Genomic DNA, 20,839 nt, shown 5'->3' with positions numbered 1-20,839 from the left:
TAGAAACGGTCATGGACAAAAAAGCCCCTCGTGTACATACGAGTGAATGTGGGAGTTGCAGCCCATGAACGAAGAAGAAGTAGAAGAAGAAAACATGACTTCATCTCAAAAGAATTTCAAAATGTCATTTTGAAATCTGTTATATCATTCTCCCACGTGCAGCCGTTCAACAAAATGAATCCTTTCAGAGCTGCACCTCCACCCTCAGTCGTACTGAATGTTGACAAAGCTTATGTTTGTTTCTTTGTTATTGTTTTGTTTTTAAACCTCTTCAATGCCCCATGTTGGACATTTCCGTGAAGTTCTTAGTGCTTAAAAGTGCGCCATGACGGATAAAGCTGTGCTCGTCATTGCTGGAATTTTCTTACCTCAGGTTTTTAGAATATGGTTTTTTGATACGCACCAGTGAGAAAGCTTGATATGTATGCTTTAGTTATTCATGAGGAGCAAAACTCAACCATTCCGGGATGTTTTTTGTTGCGTACACCTCTCAGAAATTCAGACAATACTTTCCAAATGGTGGATGACAATCACAACTTAGCTTGAAAGGGCTGCTTGTTAAAAACCTTCAAGATTCTGCTGTTGCAGAAGCTTTACAAATAATGTATAAGTTTTTATTGTTAGCTGTGACAGACTCTTGTCAGATGGTGGTTTAATGAGAAGTAAGTTGACAATTTGCAGAGAGGGTGGAGTAGAGGGTAGTTGAAGAGCTAGATATTGCTAGTGAAGGAGAGAAATTGGTGCAGGAGGCTGAGTATAGCTCTGTGGCTGATTTATAATTGAACTCGAGGACAAACTATCCACATAATTATGGTAGGGAGGGTGGTGAGTGGTGAAGAAATGGAATGATTTTGTGCATGACAACACATGAAACAGTGGACAAGCGTGGTTTCAACAAAGCATGCACACCTCAAGCAAGCGGATCAGCTGTCATATACAGGAAATTATGACCAGTACTAATTTTCTGCACTGTGTTCCAAATTGGTCACTGTTATAGTGTTAAAAGAATCTTTGTGAAATTATGTGTTGTCCATTGATGTACTGAAGGAAGAAAATCACATATTTGGTAATTTGAACTCTTGTAGCTGAGTTTTCATGTCACAGTGATGATATATAACAAGATCAACCAGTCTTTTTGTCTCTGTTGACAAATCTCTTTGTCTCTATTTACCAATTGTTGCCTTAGTTTACCAGTCTCTATGTTTCTGTTTTGCATAATATTTACCAGTCTCTTTTGCTTCTGTATATCGGTTGTTTGCGCACACAGGGATATACACACGCACGCACGCATGCACGCGCACGTGCGCGCGTGAGTTCACAGTGTCACATTCTCTCCTTCACCCTACCTCTCCTTTCAGCCTCCTTACACCCTTGATTTTATTATTACTTAATTGCATTTTTGCTGCAACAGCAACTACAACAACAACAAGTTTCAGTTTCAGTTTCTCAAGGAGGCATCACTGCATTTGAACAAATCCATATATGCTACACCACATCTGCTTGGCAGATGCCTGACAGCTGCATAACCCAGTGCACTAATTAGGACTTGAGTGCATGCATATATATATTTGTGTACTTATCAAAGTGGATTAATTCTGTAGAATTTTGCCAGAGGACAACACTTTAGTTGCCATGAGTTCTTTTTCAATGCGCCAAGTGGGTGATGCACACAGGACCTTGGTTTATCATCTCATCTAAATGACCAGGTGCTCAGCTTGATTTTCCAGTCAAACTTGGGAGAAAGGGTGAGACTGGGATTTGAACCCAGACCCTCAAGGACATTGTAGTGGCAGATAAGCATCATAACCATTCTGCCACCTTCCTCTTAACATCAACAAACTTATACCTTCCCTCCCCTGTGAACCAACAACTTAAATTGCTTTTTATCACCTTTTTTTTATTTTTTACCTTGGGCATGGGGTGTATGTACCTGTGGTCAGGTGAAAGTGTTCCGGTGACCAAGACGCCCCTGACCCACCAGGAGGATGGCGAGATCTACTCCGCTGAGGTTCACAAGAGACACACACTGTTTGCTGGCACGCATGTGGTGCAGACACGCTACTACGGCACTGCCAAGGTGCTGGCTGTTGTTGTCAGGACAGGTAATAATGTGTGACACACCTACCCAGAAATGCTAATTGTTATGATTTCACTGTATTTTGTTACGCTCAATCACAGTTTGTTCCAATTTTACGCCAATGTAAAATTGTTCCGATGAGTTCATTTTTCGACAACATAGCATGGTCACATGCTTTCCTGTCGTAACATTAATCAGGCGATCTAGACCTATCGATCACAAGGCCAGGGCAGTCACTGCTAACCTTGTTCTCACGCAGTGATGCTTAGCTAATCACGTGCGTGTTTACATTAAAACAGCATTGAGTGGACCAATCAGCTTAAGATAAGGTGGCCAAATCAAGTTGTGTCTCAGTCAAACAGCGTCTGTGCCTGGTGGATTAAGCTACTGAGTGCAAGGAAGGAACAAGCGGCTCAAAATAAAGAAGTTGTCCGATTGTGAGAAACAAGATGAACAAAGACCAGGGAAGTGACACAGTGCCACAGATGTGTTAGTTGAAAAGAAGCAGCGGCAGGAACAGAAGTTTCACCAAACGTCCGAGTGTTCAACCAAATTCAAAATGTTCATACCAAATTTCCTGATTGTTGCTACAGACACTTGACAGGGGTTGGCATCTCTGCCTACCTGCCGTGTGGCTCTTCTTTCTTTGCATAGTTGAAGTAGGTAGGTCCAGCCAAAATTTCAATTTCATAGCAGAAATCTTATAATTTATACATGCATGCCTGAAAGAATGCAATAAATTAAGAAGCAACACCAAATTCCAGAGCAATTTCTCAAATTGCTTTTGATATATTGAGTTTGAAATTTAAAAAAAAAGCAGCCAAATTCAGCAAATCCCACAAAGTAGCATTTTGGAATCCATTTAGAATTGTGACTGATAGAATCTCATAGTCACTCTTCATATATGATATATATAGTACACAGAATTCCTCCATTTTTTTCCGAGTTGGCTGTGAGTGTTACTGGTACAATGCCTGTGTCCTCAATTCAGGGAAAATGCTTATTTTCTGCATGTCTGATCCTGTGGTTTTTGATTGTAGCATTTCTAAAATGACTGTACCACAAAAACTATTGCATCTACAATAACATTTAAGATTTTACAGGTTCAGGAAAGACAGTATCGGTTTCAGTTTCAGTTTCTGAAGGAAGCATCGCTGCATTCAGACAAATCCATATACACTTCACCACATCTGCTAAGCCTGATCAGCAGCGTAATCCTATGCTCTTAGTCAGGCCTTGATGTGTACCCATCAGAGTGGATTTTCTCAACAGAAATTTGCCAGAAGACAACACTCATTGCCGTGGGTCAAGTGCATCAAGTGTGTGCTGCACACAGGACCTCATTTTATTGTCTCTTCGAAATGACAACATGCTCAGATTGATTTTCCAGTCAAACTTGGGAGAAAGGGCGAGAGCAGGATTCAAACCAAGACTCTCATGGACACTGTATTGGCAGATGAGTGTCATAGCCATTCTAGACAGCAAATATCAGTCATTAACACTTTGGCTGCTGATGTTGTCTTTCAGCACCCGCTAGGGAGACTGCTGATGTCGCCAAAAGGCGACCAAAACAGGGTTGGTCATTCACAAACCAACCACTCTTATTTTGGGGAGGTTTGAAAGGCCATATTTTGTGCATGTGACCAGGGGAATCCCCTTCTATTGATCGATGCCATCTTTTCAGTACTTCTGCAAGTTTTTGAGTGAATTTATTATAGTTTTACCCGCAACTTTGATCTTTTCATTTTCCAAAATGGCTGCATCGACGAGCAGACAATGCTACTTCACAACTGAGCAAGTTTTAGAGCAACTGAGACTGCAGCCAGGCCTGAAGATTCGGACAAAAAATTCCCGTATAATGATGAAGAAGTTTCATTGTCTGATGGGGAGAGTGATAGTGGTGGTGACTGGGCACCGAGCCAAGTACCAAGTCGCGAGTGTACGGGGTGTGGCCAGACGAGTGGAGCACGTATTCCTGCTAAGGCCACCATATCGGCAGCTGTGAGTGACCGTGATAGTGAAGGGGAAGAGTGTGTTGCTCAAGTCGCAGCGTCTGTTTCACATCGGAGACCAACAACACAGGGTGGCCGTGGGTCAAGCTCGACTACACGCCAACGACCAGGAGGGAGGGGGTCGTGGTAGAACAGCTGTGCCAAGCCCTGATTTGTTTCAGTGGGTGTTGTACCACATGGATGATCCCTACTGTCCTGCAGAATGGCTTCCAAATTTTATTTTTTAAAAAACAGGTAAGAGCTCTGTGTGTGTGTGTGTGGTGTGTGTGTGTGTGTGTGTGTGTGTGTGTGTGTGCGTGCTCGCACATATATGTCACTGAGAGTGTGTGTGACTAAGATTAGGTTGCACTTATTTTTTTATATGACAGATCAGAGGTGCACTGTTCATTCACTTGTAGCACACATAAAATTATGTGTGCATTGTATCAGACAAATGTAGGACGTTGAAGAGCAAGAGCAGTATGTTTATTTACCACACAAATATTTCATGTCAGTTTTTTTTCTTAGTTGTGAAGATTATGGAGATATACTATGTACAGTTTGACATGGTAAGTATATGTATCACCAAACATGGAGTATAATACAAGCTCCTCCTGTTTTTGCTATTTGTGCACTTGTTTATGAGTATGATATCTTTTATTTGCAGTATTTATCATTAGCTGATAATAAATCAGCTGTTATATAATCATTACTGATTGTATTTTACTTTTTTTTTTGGCTCATGTGTTACAGGTGTCCTTGTCAATAATAATAATAATAATAATATATAGTTTTTCTATGGCGTGATATCCAGCACCAATGCTGCTCAAAGCACCTTACATCATAGTTGACTATAAACATGCCAAAACATATCAACCACTATCTGACAGTGGAAAATCTGACAGTGTGTTCATATGAATGCAAAAGCACACTAAAGATTATAAAAGCTATGAAATAAATAAGGCTTAGATTAAAACAAAATGTATTTAATAGAACACCCCCCCCCCCCCCCCCACACACACACACGCATGCGCGCCGCACGCACGCGCGCACACACACACACACACACACACACACACACACACAGATATATAATTGTCCCTCCCTTACAGACACACACACACTGATATTAAATATCAACTGCACGAAAAACAAAATTGAATAAGAATTAAAATATTTCTTATTTTCTAACATAGAATTTTGTTCGGACACACTAACATGCTGGACCTTTCTGCGGCATTTGACATGATAGACCATGAAATTATGGTCAGAATGTTGTGTGCTGTGTTTGGACTCAGTGGTATTGTTCTGAAATGGTTTCATTCCTGCTTATCAGGTCGCACACACTCTGTCCTTGTAAATGGAAACCAGTCTGTTCCGTCTGTGCTTAGATATGGGGTACCACAAGGTTCCGTCCTGGGACCTGTACTCTTTACAATGTACACACAACGTCTTAAGTTTGATCATTCAACAGTCTGTACCTCACTATCATCTGTTTGCTGACAATTCTCAACTGCATGATTCTACTATTTCCTCTGAAATTCCATGTTTAGCTTCTAAATTTAAAACTGGTATAGAAAATGTAGCAAAGTGGATGAAACAAAACAAACTGAAAATGAATGACGACAAAACAGAACTCATGTTGACTGGTAATAAAAATAAGCTCAAGCAGATAAATACGTCTATCATTGTTCTGGCATAGAAATTTCTTTTTCTAGTTCTGTCCGCAATCTTGGTTTTTACCTCGATTCATCCCTCACGATGGAAACTCATGTGAACCACCTGTGTAAAGTTCTTTACTTTCAGCTTCGTAAGATTAGTAAAATCTACCCCTTCCTGTCTGTTGATGCCACCAACAAACTTGCTGTTGCCTTCATTTTATCCTGCCTAGATTATTATAATTCTCTCTTAGCTGGCCTTCCCAATGATAAACTCTACAAGCTCCAGAAAATACAGAATAGTGCAGCTCGACTTGTCCTTAAAAAGTCGAGGAGAGAGAGCGCTACTGCTCTCCTGCGGACACTTCACCGGTTGCCTGTTCAAGCCAGAATTGAATATAAAGTTGCCTGCCTATGCTTTCAGTGCCTGAATTGTGATACCACACCCTATTATCTTTCTGAGCTTATTAACCCGTACTTGCCAAACAGAACATTGAGATCTCTTGGTTCCTCCCAGCTAACTGTTCCCCGATACTTCCTTAACTCCTGTGGAAAGAGGTCATTTTCCGTCTTCGGCCCAACAACTTGGAATTCTCTGCCTATTGCTTTCAGACAAACAACTCATCTACCATTAAAGCAAATCTTAAAACTTATCTCTTTAAAAAATACTTGTCATAACTCAAATAGTGCTGTTGTCTCAGGCCCATGGCAATGTGAGTGTGTGTGATGGGAGAGTAGAGAGAATGGGGGTGGGTAGATGGATGGTGGTGGTGTAGTTCGGAAGGGAGAATGACCCGATTTTTTTTACCCCTTTTAACCTTTTCTACCCAAGATTTTATTTTACAATTTTTACAAAATCTGTGGCATGCAGATTACAATTATGTTCCTTTTTACATGTTTGTATTTTAAGTGAAAATTGCTGTCATCTCAGCTGTTTAATCATGTGTATGTCTGTGTGTGTGTGTTAGTGTGAGTGTTGGAGTGTAACAGTTGTAGTATTGATAGTATGTTACTTTGTGAGTTTTATGCATTGTGTTTTTATAATATTAATGATTCTGTTTTATGTTTCTGCTACTTTTTATATGCTTTCTTGTTTCATTTTAGGTATTGGATTGTAAAGTGCTTAGAGCTTGCTTATGCTTGTATTAGAGCACTATATAAAAATAGATATTATTATGAAATATTATTATTATTATTACACACTTACACATGCGTACCAGAGCGTTGTAACCTCACAAACACATGCACGCACGCGCACGCACACACACACACACACACACACACACATTAAAAATAACCAGATAGAAAAAAATGACATCACATCTAAGACCGAAACTACATAAAATACACAATGCATTAAAACAGGACTGTAAATACTAGCACAGAGATACTTGCCAACAAGCATACCTTGGTTTAACCATTCTGCCGAGAACAAAAATGCTTACGGAAAAGGTAAGTTTTCAGATCTGACTTAAAGGAATGTAGATCAGAGGAATTTCTAAGAGATGAAAGTAGAGAGTTTGACACTTGGAACCTGATCTCTGAAATACCTATTTCCAGCGCATTTCAGATTAGTCCTTGGAACTTTAAGCAGCTTTTCAGAACTGGATCTTAATGTTCTGTGCGGTTCATATGTTTCCAATACAGAAGAGACTTGTCAAAATGTTTGAAGGCGAGTGTTGCTGACTTATAGTGAATGCGTGACTCAATTAGAAGCCAGTGTAACCGATTCAGCAGAGGTGTAACATGATCAGATTTCTTTTTGGCGAAAACCAGTTGAGCAGCATTGTTGTGGATTTTCTGTAATCTGTTGATGGAGGAAGATGGTAAACCTGCAAGAGTGGAATTGCAGTAATCCAGTCTGGACAGGACAAATGAGGAAACCAACTGAGCCATATTTTTCTCTGTTATGTAGGGCCTGACTGAGGCTAGCCTTTGGAGATGAAAATTACATGAGCGACATAAGAATGAAATTTGGTTGGTCATAGTCAAGGTTTGATACACACCCAGGTATTTGGTTGATGTTTGAAATGCTACTGAAGCAGGGCCAGACGAAAGTGGGTCCTTTTCTGCTGCCTTAAGACAAGTTAGGTCTTCTACGGCTAAGAGTTTGGTTTTGTCTTCATTGAGCTTTAGCATGTTTTTGTCCATCCATGTTTTTACATCAGCTACACAAGCTTCCAGTTCAGTAATGACTGTTTTAAATTCAGATGGTGGAGCGGCTTTTTGTAATTCTGTGTCATCTGCATATTTATGGTAACCAAATGAGTGCCTTTTGAAGATGTCAGACAAAGGCTGAGTGTACAAAGTGAACAAGATAGGCCCTAAGTCTGATCCCTGAGGGACACCAAACACAAGAGGAATGATTTTAGAGGTGCTATGTTTTACTTTAACCTTGAGTTGATGATTTGAAAGATATGAAGAAAACTATTTTAAAGCAGTAGATTTAATGCCAAAGGCAGTGCTAAGAGGATTGATAAGAATTTGGTGGTCAATTGTATCAAATGCCGCTGACAGATCAAAAAATGCCACTACAGATGTAAGTCTTTTGTCTGTGTTTGAGAGGAGACTATCTGTGACTGAAAGAAGGGCTGTTTCTGTGCTATGGCTTTTCCGATAAGCTGACTGACAAGTTTGAAGCAGGCCATTTTCATCAATATGTTCCTGGAGCTGATGTAACACAACTCTTTCAATGATTTTGGAAATGAAAGAAAGATTAGAGACAGGTCTATAGTTCTTTAGCTGATTTGTGTCCAAATTGTGCCTTTTCAAAAGAGGGGTGACAATGGCCAATTTAAGACAATCATCAACAGTGCCTGACTCTAGAGAATGATTAATAATTCTGGTGATCAAGGGGAGAAGGTCATCAAGATATAATTTCAAAAGGTTAGTGGGCAATGGATCAAGGTCACAGTTCTTACTTGGAGATTTAAGAATAAAATCTCTTGCAGCTTTTTCAGAGACAGGTCTAAAACATGTCATTAAATTTCCTTTAAAATCATTAAATCGGTCCTCTGGTGGGCTAGCATCCAGTTCTTGTCGGATGTTTACAATTTTGTCATTAAAATAATTACTAAAAATGTCAGGGAGATCCTGAAGAGGAATATTTTTTGGCAGCAACAGTTCTCTGTTTTTGCCAATGAGCTGGTTTGATACAGCACACAGCACAGAGCTGTTTGGACGTGGAACACTGACTGATGGAGGCGCTGAAATGTCAACACTTTGCAGCTGTCTGCATGTCATTCAGTTATTTCTGCTCCTTAACATAAACTTGTCTGGAGACAGTCAGTTTGTTGGAGTGCCAGACATGCTCGGCCTGTCGTTCTCGACGCTTGGCGGCCTTCAGTTCATCAGTCATCTAGGGAGCAGAGGGACGGTCAGTAACAAGGCGAGTGGAGAGAGGGGCATGCTTATCCAGTATCTGACGGAGGCCGGTGTTGTATGTTGTCAGAGGAGATTGGCTTGAGTCAATTCCATCCATGAAGGATTTGATGTCAGCCTGGAATACCTCAAGGTTAATCATCTTTGTGTTCCGTGATGTAACAAAACGTTTTGGTCGCTTCAGTCTCCTAAAAGGGAGGTCATGAAAAATTGCCATGTGATCAATAAGAGCCAAGTCTATGACCTTAAACTGGGGGGGTGTAAATGTTCTCTCGAACCACAAGCCAGTCGAGAGTGTGACCATGTTTATGGGTTGGTTCACATATTACCTGTTTTAACCCTTGGTCGTGTAGTAGAGTACGCAACTGTAGTATATCTGAACTGGTCTGTTCATAATGAAGGTTAAAATCGCCAGTTAAAACTAGTCTCCTGCTTCCAGGTTGTGTTTATCCAGGAGATTAGAAAACTCAGCAATAAAAGTCTTGATGTTACATTTATTGTGTCGACTAGGTGGGGGTCTGTATATGCATATAATATGGCACACGGAACTATTGCACTCAACCCTTAATGCTACACCCTCAAATGATGTAAAATTGAATTCCAAACTTGTCTAGGGAATGATTTCAGTTTGTACCCTTGCAGCATAAGCTGCACTATATATGATTCATCTCCCAGCTCATACAACCAGGTCTCAGTCAGTATGGCGATGTCAAAAGCATGGTCAACAATCACATTGTGAATAAAAGCGGCCTTCTGTCTGCATGACTGAACGTTCACACACATCAGTTTTAGATATGACTGGTGAGAGGGTAAATCATTTGACTGTAGATTCTTCACAGGGATTATAGGATAAGATTAAAAGAGTTTACTCTCACCTCCAGTGGACTTCTTTATGCTGTTCTTTGCAGAATCAGCATTCCAACTCATAGCTGACCAGTCTAATCTGTATGCAGAGGAGCTGCAATCAGGCATCACTGAACTGTCAACATTCAAGGCTGAATGCTGCCAAAGACGTCACTGTCCCTGAGATGAAGGCATACACCGAGGACTACTGGCGGACATACTGGCTGCTCAGCCTGCCATTTGGAACCATAATGTGCAAGAAGCCAATGTGTCCCACTCTGTGCTTTGAACTGCATCATACTGTGGAGGACTACACAGTACAGGAAAGCAGCAGCAACCAAATTTCACGGTCTCAAACAGTAAACAGTTCAGACCTGTGTACATATTTGTATACATATTTTATCTCCATTCATTTATTTTCTGATTATAGTAGTATTTCAGTTTCATCAGATAGTTGTAAAGTGTATATATAGTTCCCCCACAGAAAGATATTTCAAGTGAGGACACTGTGAAACCTTCAAGTGAAGTGACAGAAATCCTCATTTTTCTACAAAAATGCAAGTTCATCTTGTGTGTTTCCCATGGATTATATTCTGGATTACACCATTACGTGGGAAATATAGTTGTACTGAAGACTTCAGTTGGTGAGTTTGCTTTGTTTTCAACTGCATTGCAGTGATGTTTGTGTTGTACCTGTCTTTGCTTATGTCTGTAATGTGTCAAAGTGCAAAATTTGTATTGAAAAAACAACAACATAATAATCAACGCACAAAAGTTCCATCATTCCTCTTACTGTAAAAAACAAACAAACAAACAGGAAGTCATTTGGTTCAAAAACAAAAAAGTTACAGTAATTTGAAATTGGTAGGTGTAATTTCTTGCTCTTTCTTGAAAATCAACTGGCGCCAGAGAGTGTTGCACTCTAAACTGGCTGGCTGTGAAAGGGTTAATCTTGATAAATGACTGCTTTTAATATGATCATATGAAAAAAAATATGCTAAATTCAAGGTGATCATGAATAATGTTCACCATTGATGTTAAAAACATCCTTTTATAAACTTTATAATAGCAAAACATTGGAAATTCAAAAGCACAAAAATGCACAGAATCTTGTACTTGTTTCTTTAATCCTGTGCTAAACATATTGTCTCCACCTTTTCTTCAAGCATGTCCACCTGCTGTACAATGATATTACAATCAAAGTACGGTACTAAAAAATGAAGACAATGCTCAATCACATCTTCCACCAATTCAGCAGGTAGCATTCACACACACATGCGTGCACATGCGCATACACACGATACACACAAACACCCGCCCATATACGTACTAAAAAAACCCCACTAAAAAGCATACACACAAATAAAAAACATTTGTGCGTGTATATATACACACACATGCTATCCATGCAGTATGCATAAAAGGATACATATGATAGTGAGATGTACAGACACTAACACAAACTTACAAACCCACAGCCACAGCCACACACACACACACACACACACACAGAGTGACACACACACACACAGTGACACACAAAACACACCACTGGCCCTGTTTGATACTATGATTTTACATTTTGTTATTGGGAACACAAAATATGGACACATTATTCCCAAACAGGAAATGCACACATCTTGTTAACATTCACATCACACTTTAAAAAACAGAATTGATCTGTCATTTTCTTTCCTTTTCTTTTGGTCTGCCAGAAGAGAACAAATGGAGAAATCAGCTCATGAAAAAAACGTACATTTGTCTGCTTGTAACTTTAGAGCAAGAATTACCTTGAACATGTGTTTGGTGTCAGAAGATTCAGAATTAAGGAAACTATAAATTTCTGTATTAAAAATCACAAGAAAATTCATATTTTCTCTCTGTACTCAAACGTATTCAAGAATAATGAGTGGAAGAGTGTTGTCATACCAGGAGAGAGAGCTGTCAATGGCAACAGTGAATGTTCAAATGAGAGACAAAGGCCACATCTGTGTTTGAACAAAAACATTTTCCATAATTCTGATGAATCTTTTGAACTTCAGCTTCAGATCCCAGATCAAAACAATGTTTACTGAGTCATTTACTGATTTAGTGCATTGCCACATCATCAGCTCACATACTTTCAGAAAAGCCTAGAGTCAAATGCACTGAACATTGCAACTTAATTGACGAATATGTGCAGCAGTACCAACAGTGCATGCACCTGAAAACATTTAAAAAACAGTACAGTTTCAAGCAGTTATATACTAAAATACTGGTTGACAGCAAAGATAAGACTTCAAAGTTGCGAATTTTGTAAAAATCTTGATTTTCATTATTTTACTACTAATTAGGTGTTATTGTATTGTGCATAGCTAAGAATAGCTGTGTGCTGTGTCACATATATCTAAAATAAAACAGAAGTAAGATAACAGAAGTATGTTGTGTAATCACAGGATTAAATAAGAACTATTAAACTTTTCACTGAAAAATGTGTCTGCTATTTTGATGGAGTTCTTGGCTGTCTTTCATTGTCTGAAAGAAAAATTTTCACAACAGAAAACAATGATATTACCTAAAATCATGAAACCTATCATTCACATACTTACTAAAATAATTAAAGTTAACTTGGTTCCATTAAAGTTTTTGATTTTTCCTCATATTTGAATCATTCAACTGCTTCTCCATCATTTGAAATTCCACTTCCAATTTGATTACTGTGATTGAAACATGCATTTTTCTTCAGTATCTTAAAAAGTAGAACTTCAGCAACCAAATTCACATGACAGTTGATTATTTTGGTCTATCTGATCAAGACCTGAAGTATGTTAAGCTCTGTGACAAGACTTCTACGAAGCCAGGTATTCAAACCACTGGTCTAGAAATAGATCTAATTGGATCAAAAGGGTGAAACTCATCAGAACATGTGATGTCACCATTTTTCCCTGGAACAGACATTACAGGTCGGATGCTTTTGGGTCATTTTGCATTTCATCTTAAAGAGGAAAGAGTGAACTTTTTTGCCGTGGGTTTAATGGAATAGATTTAGTTTGTTTGGAAAGTGCAGTAAAGCATCAAAACGTAACATAAATTTAGGGCCATGTTTTTCTAATCAAGAAAAAGGTACAAAAATGAAAATTAGCCCACATAAAAGTAGAGAACATGATCTTTTATTTGATAGGTTTATTATACAGATTGGCTGAGAGTAGAAATATCCGCAGCCTATTTTGATCACCAAGCCTCATTAAGACTGCAAACTTTTGCCACGCTACTGTTAGGAGAGCGAAGAGTATCCCACTTTGGGTGTTGAGAATCACTAACACTCCCTCATACACAGAAAACAAACATTTAGAGAAAAAGGTTGTTTAATTTTCAAGTGAAAAGTGATAAAATTATGGTCCCTCAGCCATGTTTTACAGCATTACATAGCAGTAAGACCTACCTAGTTGAAGGTTAAAGCCTTAATTGCCTTTTATGTCCCTTGGGGCTGTGAATTCATTTTCACTGAGTCAAGAGTTCGGCATAGGAAGGTTTGGCCCCACCCTCTCTGTCAGCCATTATAACCTTTCCTGACCAAAATCAGGTACCCATTCACACCTGGGTGGAGTGAAGAAAAAACAATAAAGTGCTTTTCTGAAGAATATAACATCAAGTAATGGGACCCCCAACCTTGATTACCTGTGAACACTGGATCAGAAGTCCAATGCCAACCACTTCTACTATAGTGCTCCTGTAAGGAGAACAGGAGATTTTGTTCAGAAAAAATAATGAAAGAAAACTGAAGTAAATTAATGACCAATTTGTGTTTTTAAACTGGCTGAAAAGGGTTGATAGATAGTGAGAATGACTGGTACAGAGATAGTCTTTATTTGGGTTTGTGTGTGTGTGTGTGTGTGTTTGTGCGTTTGGCAGAATCAAGAAATGGAAACCCCCATGCCCCCATTTTTCACTTAAAAATGTCTTAAGAAAATGTCTTAAGTCAGCAAGTAGCACATCTGAATGCCTTTTGAAACAGTTTATAATCCTTACAAATCTTTTATGAAATCTTCCATGCCCTTATAGGGGTCACAGGTTAAGATATGAAAATCTTGTTTTCAGGATACTGCACAGCCAAAGGAGAACTGGTGACAGCCATACTGTTCCCCAAACCTCTGGACTTCAAGTTCTACCAGGACTCTGTCAAGTTCATTCTCTTCCTGGCTGTGATGGCCTCTCTGGGCATGACCTACTCCCTCATCATGTACATCAGGAATAATGTCAGTTTGTGTGTGTGTGTGTGTGTGTGTGTGTGTGTGTGTGTGTGTGTGTGTGTGTTTTATGAATATATATAAATTTATATGTATGTGTGTGCGTGTTCATCAATTTTATGTTTTTGCACAAAGAGTGATACTACATGAGATGCAAAACAAAAAACAAGTGGAGGGGTGGGGTGTAGGTGTTAGCCCATGATGTGAGAAAGCATGGGAAGTCCCCTTTATTTTTATAAAAAAAATATTTCTTTTATCATTGGAGTTGGTTTTTCTTGTCTTTTCCCAGTGCAAATCTTAAAGAAATATGACAGAGAGAAAAAGAAAAGAGAAGAGGTGGGAGTTGGGGGGGGGGGGGGATGACAATGACGATCATGATAATGACAGTGGCATTAGCGAAGACATCAACACTAATGACACTGAAACTGACATCTATTTATTGTATTTCACATAGGATGGATCATTGCAATGCATCGATCTCAAAGTCAACATTGGAATCGATAGCAAACAATGAAATTAGGCAATGTGTATAACTCAATCAGAAATATGGTATACCAAAACTTGAACAGAATCTTGAGGGATGTTGGGATTAACATCAAAATTATTCAGCTTTCTACATAAATGTGACAGAAAAAGGTGTTTCGCAATGCTTTACCCTCATATAGGGAGCGTGAAAACAGGACAAAATAGTTCTGTTTGTTTTGATGCAACCTTTTCTGTCACATTTATTTGGAATGTCTTTATTTCATGATTGTTCACATGTTTATCTGTTTGTATTAGCATCCTTTTGCATGCAAAGTTGCACAGAAAATAGATTTTCATTTTCAAAGAAAACACTCAGAACTGGAAAATAGTATTTTGAAAACAGACTGAAAGAAGAAGAAAAATTAACCAGCCAAGCAAACAGACAAAAGGAAACACACACACACACACATGCACTCACGCACGCACCCACACACACACGCACGCGCATTTTAAGAGAATGTCTTTAGTCAGCTGGTAGAATATCTGAATGCTTTTGAAATATTTTATAATAACCAACCACAAAAGGAGGCAGTATACTTGCAGGAAACATTGGCTGACATTTGGAGGCTATTTCTGGGAACAACTTAGAAGGAAACTGTATTCCTTAATGATATCTGGGACCAACAATGTTTTTAAAAACAACTGGCCAGTACCAAAGACAACAACAGCAACAACAAAAAGAGGGTGAATTCCACAGATGAAATCATGACAGGAGCAACAACCACAACAAGAATGGATTCTACAGCAGATGCAAGATGACAGCGGAGGCTTCTATCCAAACAAAGAAGTGAACATCACCTACATTGGACAGGCTAGATAATCTTGACAACACGATACACAGAATTGTCTGCCATGTTCATTGCGCACATGGACAATGACAATGATGCAAGACAAAGACACAGTCAAGCATGATATAATCAGCCAGTCTACGATGACAACAGGGAAGATATTTGTGGCTGTCATGCTGTGGACAGACACTGGAAAAAAGCTGCTACAGCAATCACAGGCCAACAAGCAATTACTACATTTTCTAATGAAGTGCTGACATTCTAGATTTTGCAGGCAGTATTGTATTGTGTTAACGCTCATTAATTGTTTTATATCTTTTTGTTTTTTTTCATTTGTCCTGTCCCAAAAACAACTTTAAAGATATTATCATGGAACATTAAGGGCTATAAAGAGACAATTGATGGACTTGAAATAAATAAATTACTTGACCCCAATGTTTCAGGGGATTTCAAGGAATATGATATACTTTTTTTTGAAGAAATGCACCCAAATAATCATCTGCACATGGTATTTATCTTCCAGAATTCTCACCAGGAATTGAATGTGTATGACAAAAACGGAGTAAACAGCCAAAAGGAAGCACACTGGTGGTATGTCAGTATATTTCAAAGATAATATCCGACAATATGTCATAATTTTACCAGGTAGCAACAGCAATCTAGTATGGTTAATGATACCTGGGTCCAACGATGACAGTGATACTTACATTGGGTTTGTTTATATATCCCACCGCTTACATGGTCATTTGGATGAGACAACACCAAGAGCGTATGGGTTAAATTAGAAGACAGCATGGAACAAATAACACTGTAAGGAAATGTTATATTGTGTGGTGATTTTATTGCATGAATTGCTCAATTTACTGATCACATTAAGATATTTACCACTTGCTTATTCATTTGATACAGATTGTGATAGAAATTCCATGGAGTCTTTATTAAAAAAATTGGCTGAAAATTAATTTCAGTGTGCATTGACAATGATCTGTGCATCCTTAACCTCTTGACTGCGCTGTTGACGTACGGCGTACGTCATGAAATGTCGCTCAGCAATGCTGTATTGACGTGCGCCGTACGTCATGTTACAACGTTCCATGTTTCGAGTCCCGCATTACAGAAAATACAGTCTGCTAACCATTAAATTAGCTCCCCTGAGAGCTCTTTATCTCCTGAGTTCCATAACCTAAAATTATTCATTAGATTGTCATATTTATGGCGAAAGTTTTGCAAGTTTGTACGAAGCTCAAGTTGTGTTTGCAAAGCCATGGCTGAACGCAGACAAACCCAAACACTTGCACTTGTATTGAAAGAATTCTTTCGCGATGCAAACAGTAGAGATGAAGATTGTGGACTGAATGAGACAGAACTGCGTGAAATTGATGCCGAAGACGCTGATTTTGACAATGGAGGGGGGTGGAGGTGGCGTTGTGTGACGAAACTGAAGACAAGCAAGCTCAGCTGATTCAAGATGCAGGTGGGTGTTTTCGAGGTTTGTCAGTTTATTATTTGCTCTCCGTTTGTTGTAACAATGAATATGACTGCATTGTGTGTGTTTTGAATGTGTTAGCTGTGGTAAGTGGCTTCGTCAGTCACTGATCAGTGTGTGTGAGTGAGAGTCAGTCACGTGGGTTACTGTGTGTGACCATCACAGCCCAGGGGGGCGTGGCTTGCTGGCTGGCTCATTGTTGATGACAGGGTGTGTCGCTCGCCTGCAGCTTTCTGTGTGTTCGTTCCTGAGTGTGTATTGGTTTGTTGTTGTTATTGTTGTTGTTGTTGTGTGTGTGTGTGAGAGAGAGAGAGAGAGAGAGAGAGAGAGGGAGGTGGGGGGGGGGGGGGGGGAAGAGATGATGTTTATAAAACTGAAATCAGAGAATGATATACAGAACTGTGTGTCTAAATTACTTTGTAAATGCAACACTTGTAGAAGTGTGTGTGTGTGGTGTGTGTGTGTGTGTGTGTGTGTGTGTGTGTGTGTTGTCATTTTGTTTTGTATGAGAAAGAGAGAATGAAGGGGGTGTGGCATACCATGAACCAGTTTCAGTGTGTGTGTGTTTTGGGGGGTGGGGTAGGTATGTGTGTGTTTGTATTTCAGCTTCTGAAAACAATCAGAAATAAAATGGTACCATTTCATGATCTTTTTATATGTAAAAAAAACCCAAAAAACAAAAAAAAACCCAAACCCAACAGACTTAGTCTTTTATGCAATGTGTTTCAGGTATGCAGCATGCTGATGATCATGATGTTCATCCTGGACCATCTGGAGCTGACAACTTGCCACAAACCTACAACTGAAGACCAGCAGCAGCAAGACCAAAAGGCAGTAAACAAGCCTCCAGCAATTCTGGATTACAACAAAAACATGGGTGCCATGGACCATCATGACCAACAGCTGCAGCCCTACGATGTCACAAGGAAAACCTTGAAGTGGTACAAATAGCTGTGTGTGCATTTTCTACAAATTGCCATGCTGAATGCACACATCCTCTACAAAAAAGCAGGCAACAGCAGTACACTCCTGGACTTCAGAAGGATGTAATTAGTGCCATGATTTTTGGTGACCAAGACACTGCTAAAGATGACCACGCTTTTTGTCTTGTGTGGACGACACTTCATCCAACCTACCCCACAGAAGGCCTGGCCACAAAGGAGGTGCAGAGTCTGCTGGAAGAAAGGACAAAGAAAGGGTGTGGGGTTCTACTGCCCAGACAGCCCCAGCAAACCAGCACTGTGTCTTGAAGACTGTTTCTGCAAGTACCCCACACAGCGTTTTTACTGGCGGTAGATCCTGGGTGAGTACACCCTTTTCATTCTTTGTGTGGACTGTGTTGGAGTCTTATGCACCTGGACACTGTTGCTCAGCCTTGACAGTGTGTGTGGTTGATCACAACAGTCACAAGAAAGACAGGTTGATAACCTGGTTGATATTGTAGCACCTAAATGATGGAATGACAGTCCCAATTTTTTTTATTAATGCATTTGATGGAATTTTTCTGTCAGATTGACTCATTATTTGAACATGTGAGTATCAAAAACAAAATCTTGGTTCATTTTCCTTTCATTTGATATATACTTTTATGCACTTATCTTCAGTAATTTTTGAAATATAAGCAAATTAAAATCATTGGCGTGTTTTTCCTGTTTTTCTGAAAATTTTCTCAGCATAGCCCATAGCAAATCGTACTAGCAGTGAAGGGGTTAATGGAAGAACACTGGGTAATCTTCATGAATGTTTCACATGCTACAATCAACATGGTAGCAGTGTTGTTATTTGCTCAAAAGGTAGTCAGGAATTATTGCACATGAACATTCATCCTGATAAAGTTTTCTGATCATTGCCAGCTAGAATTTTTTTTTTTTTTTTTTATGAATGGAATATGGAAACCAAATTACAGCAGAAAAATCACATGTTCAAAGTTTTCTTAAAAATGCATAAAAACAAAATGATATTCATAAAAAATACATTTTGGTTCAATATTCATCAATATCATTTATTAAAGCTTAGGATTTACAGTGGATACATGAACAAATTCATGATATTGGAATGATTAAGCGCTTATAGTTTTTAGAGGCGTTTGATTGGCTGAGAGCAGTGGGCCCATCTTTTCACTGTTAGCCGCGCGAAATTTGGCCAAGCAGAGCAAACCAATAGGCCTAGTTTGCATCAGTTTGACATGGTAAGTATATTTAACACCAAACATGGAGTATAATACAAACTCCTCCTATTGATTGCAAACTGAGCAGTCAGTTAATGACATAGAAGTGAATGAAATTGTTAATAAATTCACACAAATAATGAAGTCAGCAGTGAATGTTAGTTTAAAATCAGAATCTAGATTTCAAAGGCAAAAACGCAGAAGAAATAAAAAATGGTTTTACAGAGACTGTTATCAGCACAGGAGAGACATTAAATCAATTTTGTGTGCATTAAATAGCCATACAACAGTTCTTTGCTTAACTCACTCAGTACGGCCAGTCCTCTCTTCTCCTCTACACAGGCCCCTCGGATGTCCAGTGGGTGTCTGAATGACCCAACCTTTAGCTTCCATCGTCAGAATTGTGGTATTCTTTGTCATCATTCACGTCTTCAGTATAAGAGCCTTCTGCTTGCAATATTTTGATGGTGGTAATTGGGGTGAAACACTGTTAACGTCTTCTCTTCCGCCATTCATATGGAGAGAGTTAAAAAATATTTTGCTAAGTGCAAGGTACACAACAGACTGGTGAGAAACAAAAGAAGCGTTCATATGAAAATCTCTTGGTGAAATAATTAAATGAAGCACTCAGTAAAGATCCAAAGGCAGCATGGAAAACAATTGAACATTTGCAGAGAATGGGAGAACAGAATTAATGTAAGCATCAGTCAAATGCTTCTAAATGAATTTCTCAATTAGAAAATTTAATTGGAAAAGACATATGGGGCAGAAGTTTGGTTTCCATATGATAATGCTGGAAATGTGTTTGATTTATTTGAATTATTAATTTCTCTTACATGAATTTCCACATGAAAAAAATTCATGTCAAGTTTTATATACAATTACTTGGGGTACATAAAAGAGCAATGGTTCTCCCAGTTTTAGAATTAATTATCTATCAAGTTATTGGCTATTGGATGTAGTTTATATGTACATATCAGAACTTTCTCAAAATCCACTTGTATGCACAACTTACAAATGTAGGTATTGTCAAACAAAAATATTCAGTGGCAACTTTTCTTTAAAAATGTATTAACTAGTGGTGGGAATAGACCATGTTTTGAAAAATCAGTTCACCTTTGTTTGGAAAAATCAGTTCACCTTCAGTGTTAAAAGGTTAAAATATACCATAGGAAAGCGAATGTAAAATTTGGAAACAGTAACAAAACAGTTCATGTAAACAATATTCAAAAGATAAGCAAATATGATATGCAGACAAACACTGACTATGTTATGAATCAGTGCTCATGACTTTGACTAACATTAAACAGGCGAGTTTAAAATAACGTTTTCTTACACTGTCAAACAGTACAGCACAGGTGTAAAACTGGGAAGGTTTAAAAATACACCAAAAGAGCAGAGACTGTGTGCCACCTGTAAGAGTTTAGAAGACAAGATTCATCTCTTAGACAATTGTGTGAAATACAATATTCACAGAAACAGATGTTAAGATATATTTCATCCAAATACCAAGCCTGGCAATCTGATCTTATTAAAACAATTACAGCCAAGGCTGGCATATGTCCATGAATGTTTCTGTTTATGTTTTAATCTTCTGTTATGTCTTATAAACCTTAAGGTTTTTTGACAATTGAATATTCTATTCTATTCTACTCACCCCCACCCCCCCCACCCCACACACACACTACTCACTCACT

General features: G+C 38.8%; 1 protein-coding gene across 5 annotated transcripts in view; it reads left to right on the top strand.

Moving 5' to 3' along the window:
- Window positions 1–20,839, top strand: part of LOC143287550 (polyamine-transporting ATPase 13A3-like) — a 188,200-nt gene that overhangs the window by 65,796 nt on the left and 101,565 nt on the right. For all 5 annotated transcript variants that reach the window (XM_076595626.1, XM_076595625.1, XM_076595623.1 and 2 more), the window contains exons 11-12: window positions 1,941–2,102; window positions 14,028–14,185. In XM_076595626.1, coding sequence (XP_076451741.1) covers window positions 1,941–2,102; window positions 14,028–14,185 — 320 coding nt within the window. The remainder of the gene's footprint in view (window positions 1–1,940; window positions 2,103–14,027; window positions 14,186–20,839) is intronic.

The sequence above is a fragment of the Babylonia areolata genome, chromosome 11 (assembly GCF_041734735.1).
Source record: "Babylonia areolata isolate BAREFJ2019XMU chromosome 11, ASM4173473v1, whole genome shotgun sequence".
NCBI classification, from domain to species: domain Eukaryota; kingdom Metazoa; phylum Mollusca; class Gastropoda; order Neogastropoda; family Buccinidae; genus Babylonia; species Babylonia areolata.
This window is presented reverse-complemented; position numbering and strand designations above follow the sequence as displayed.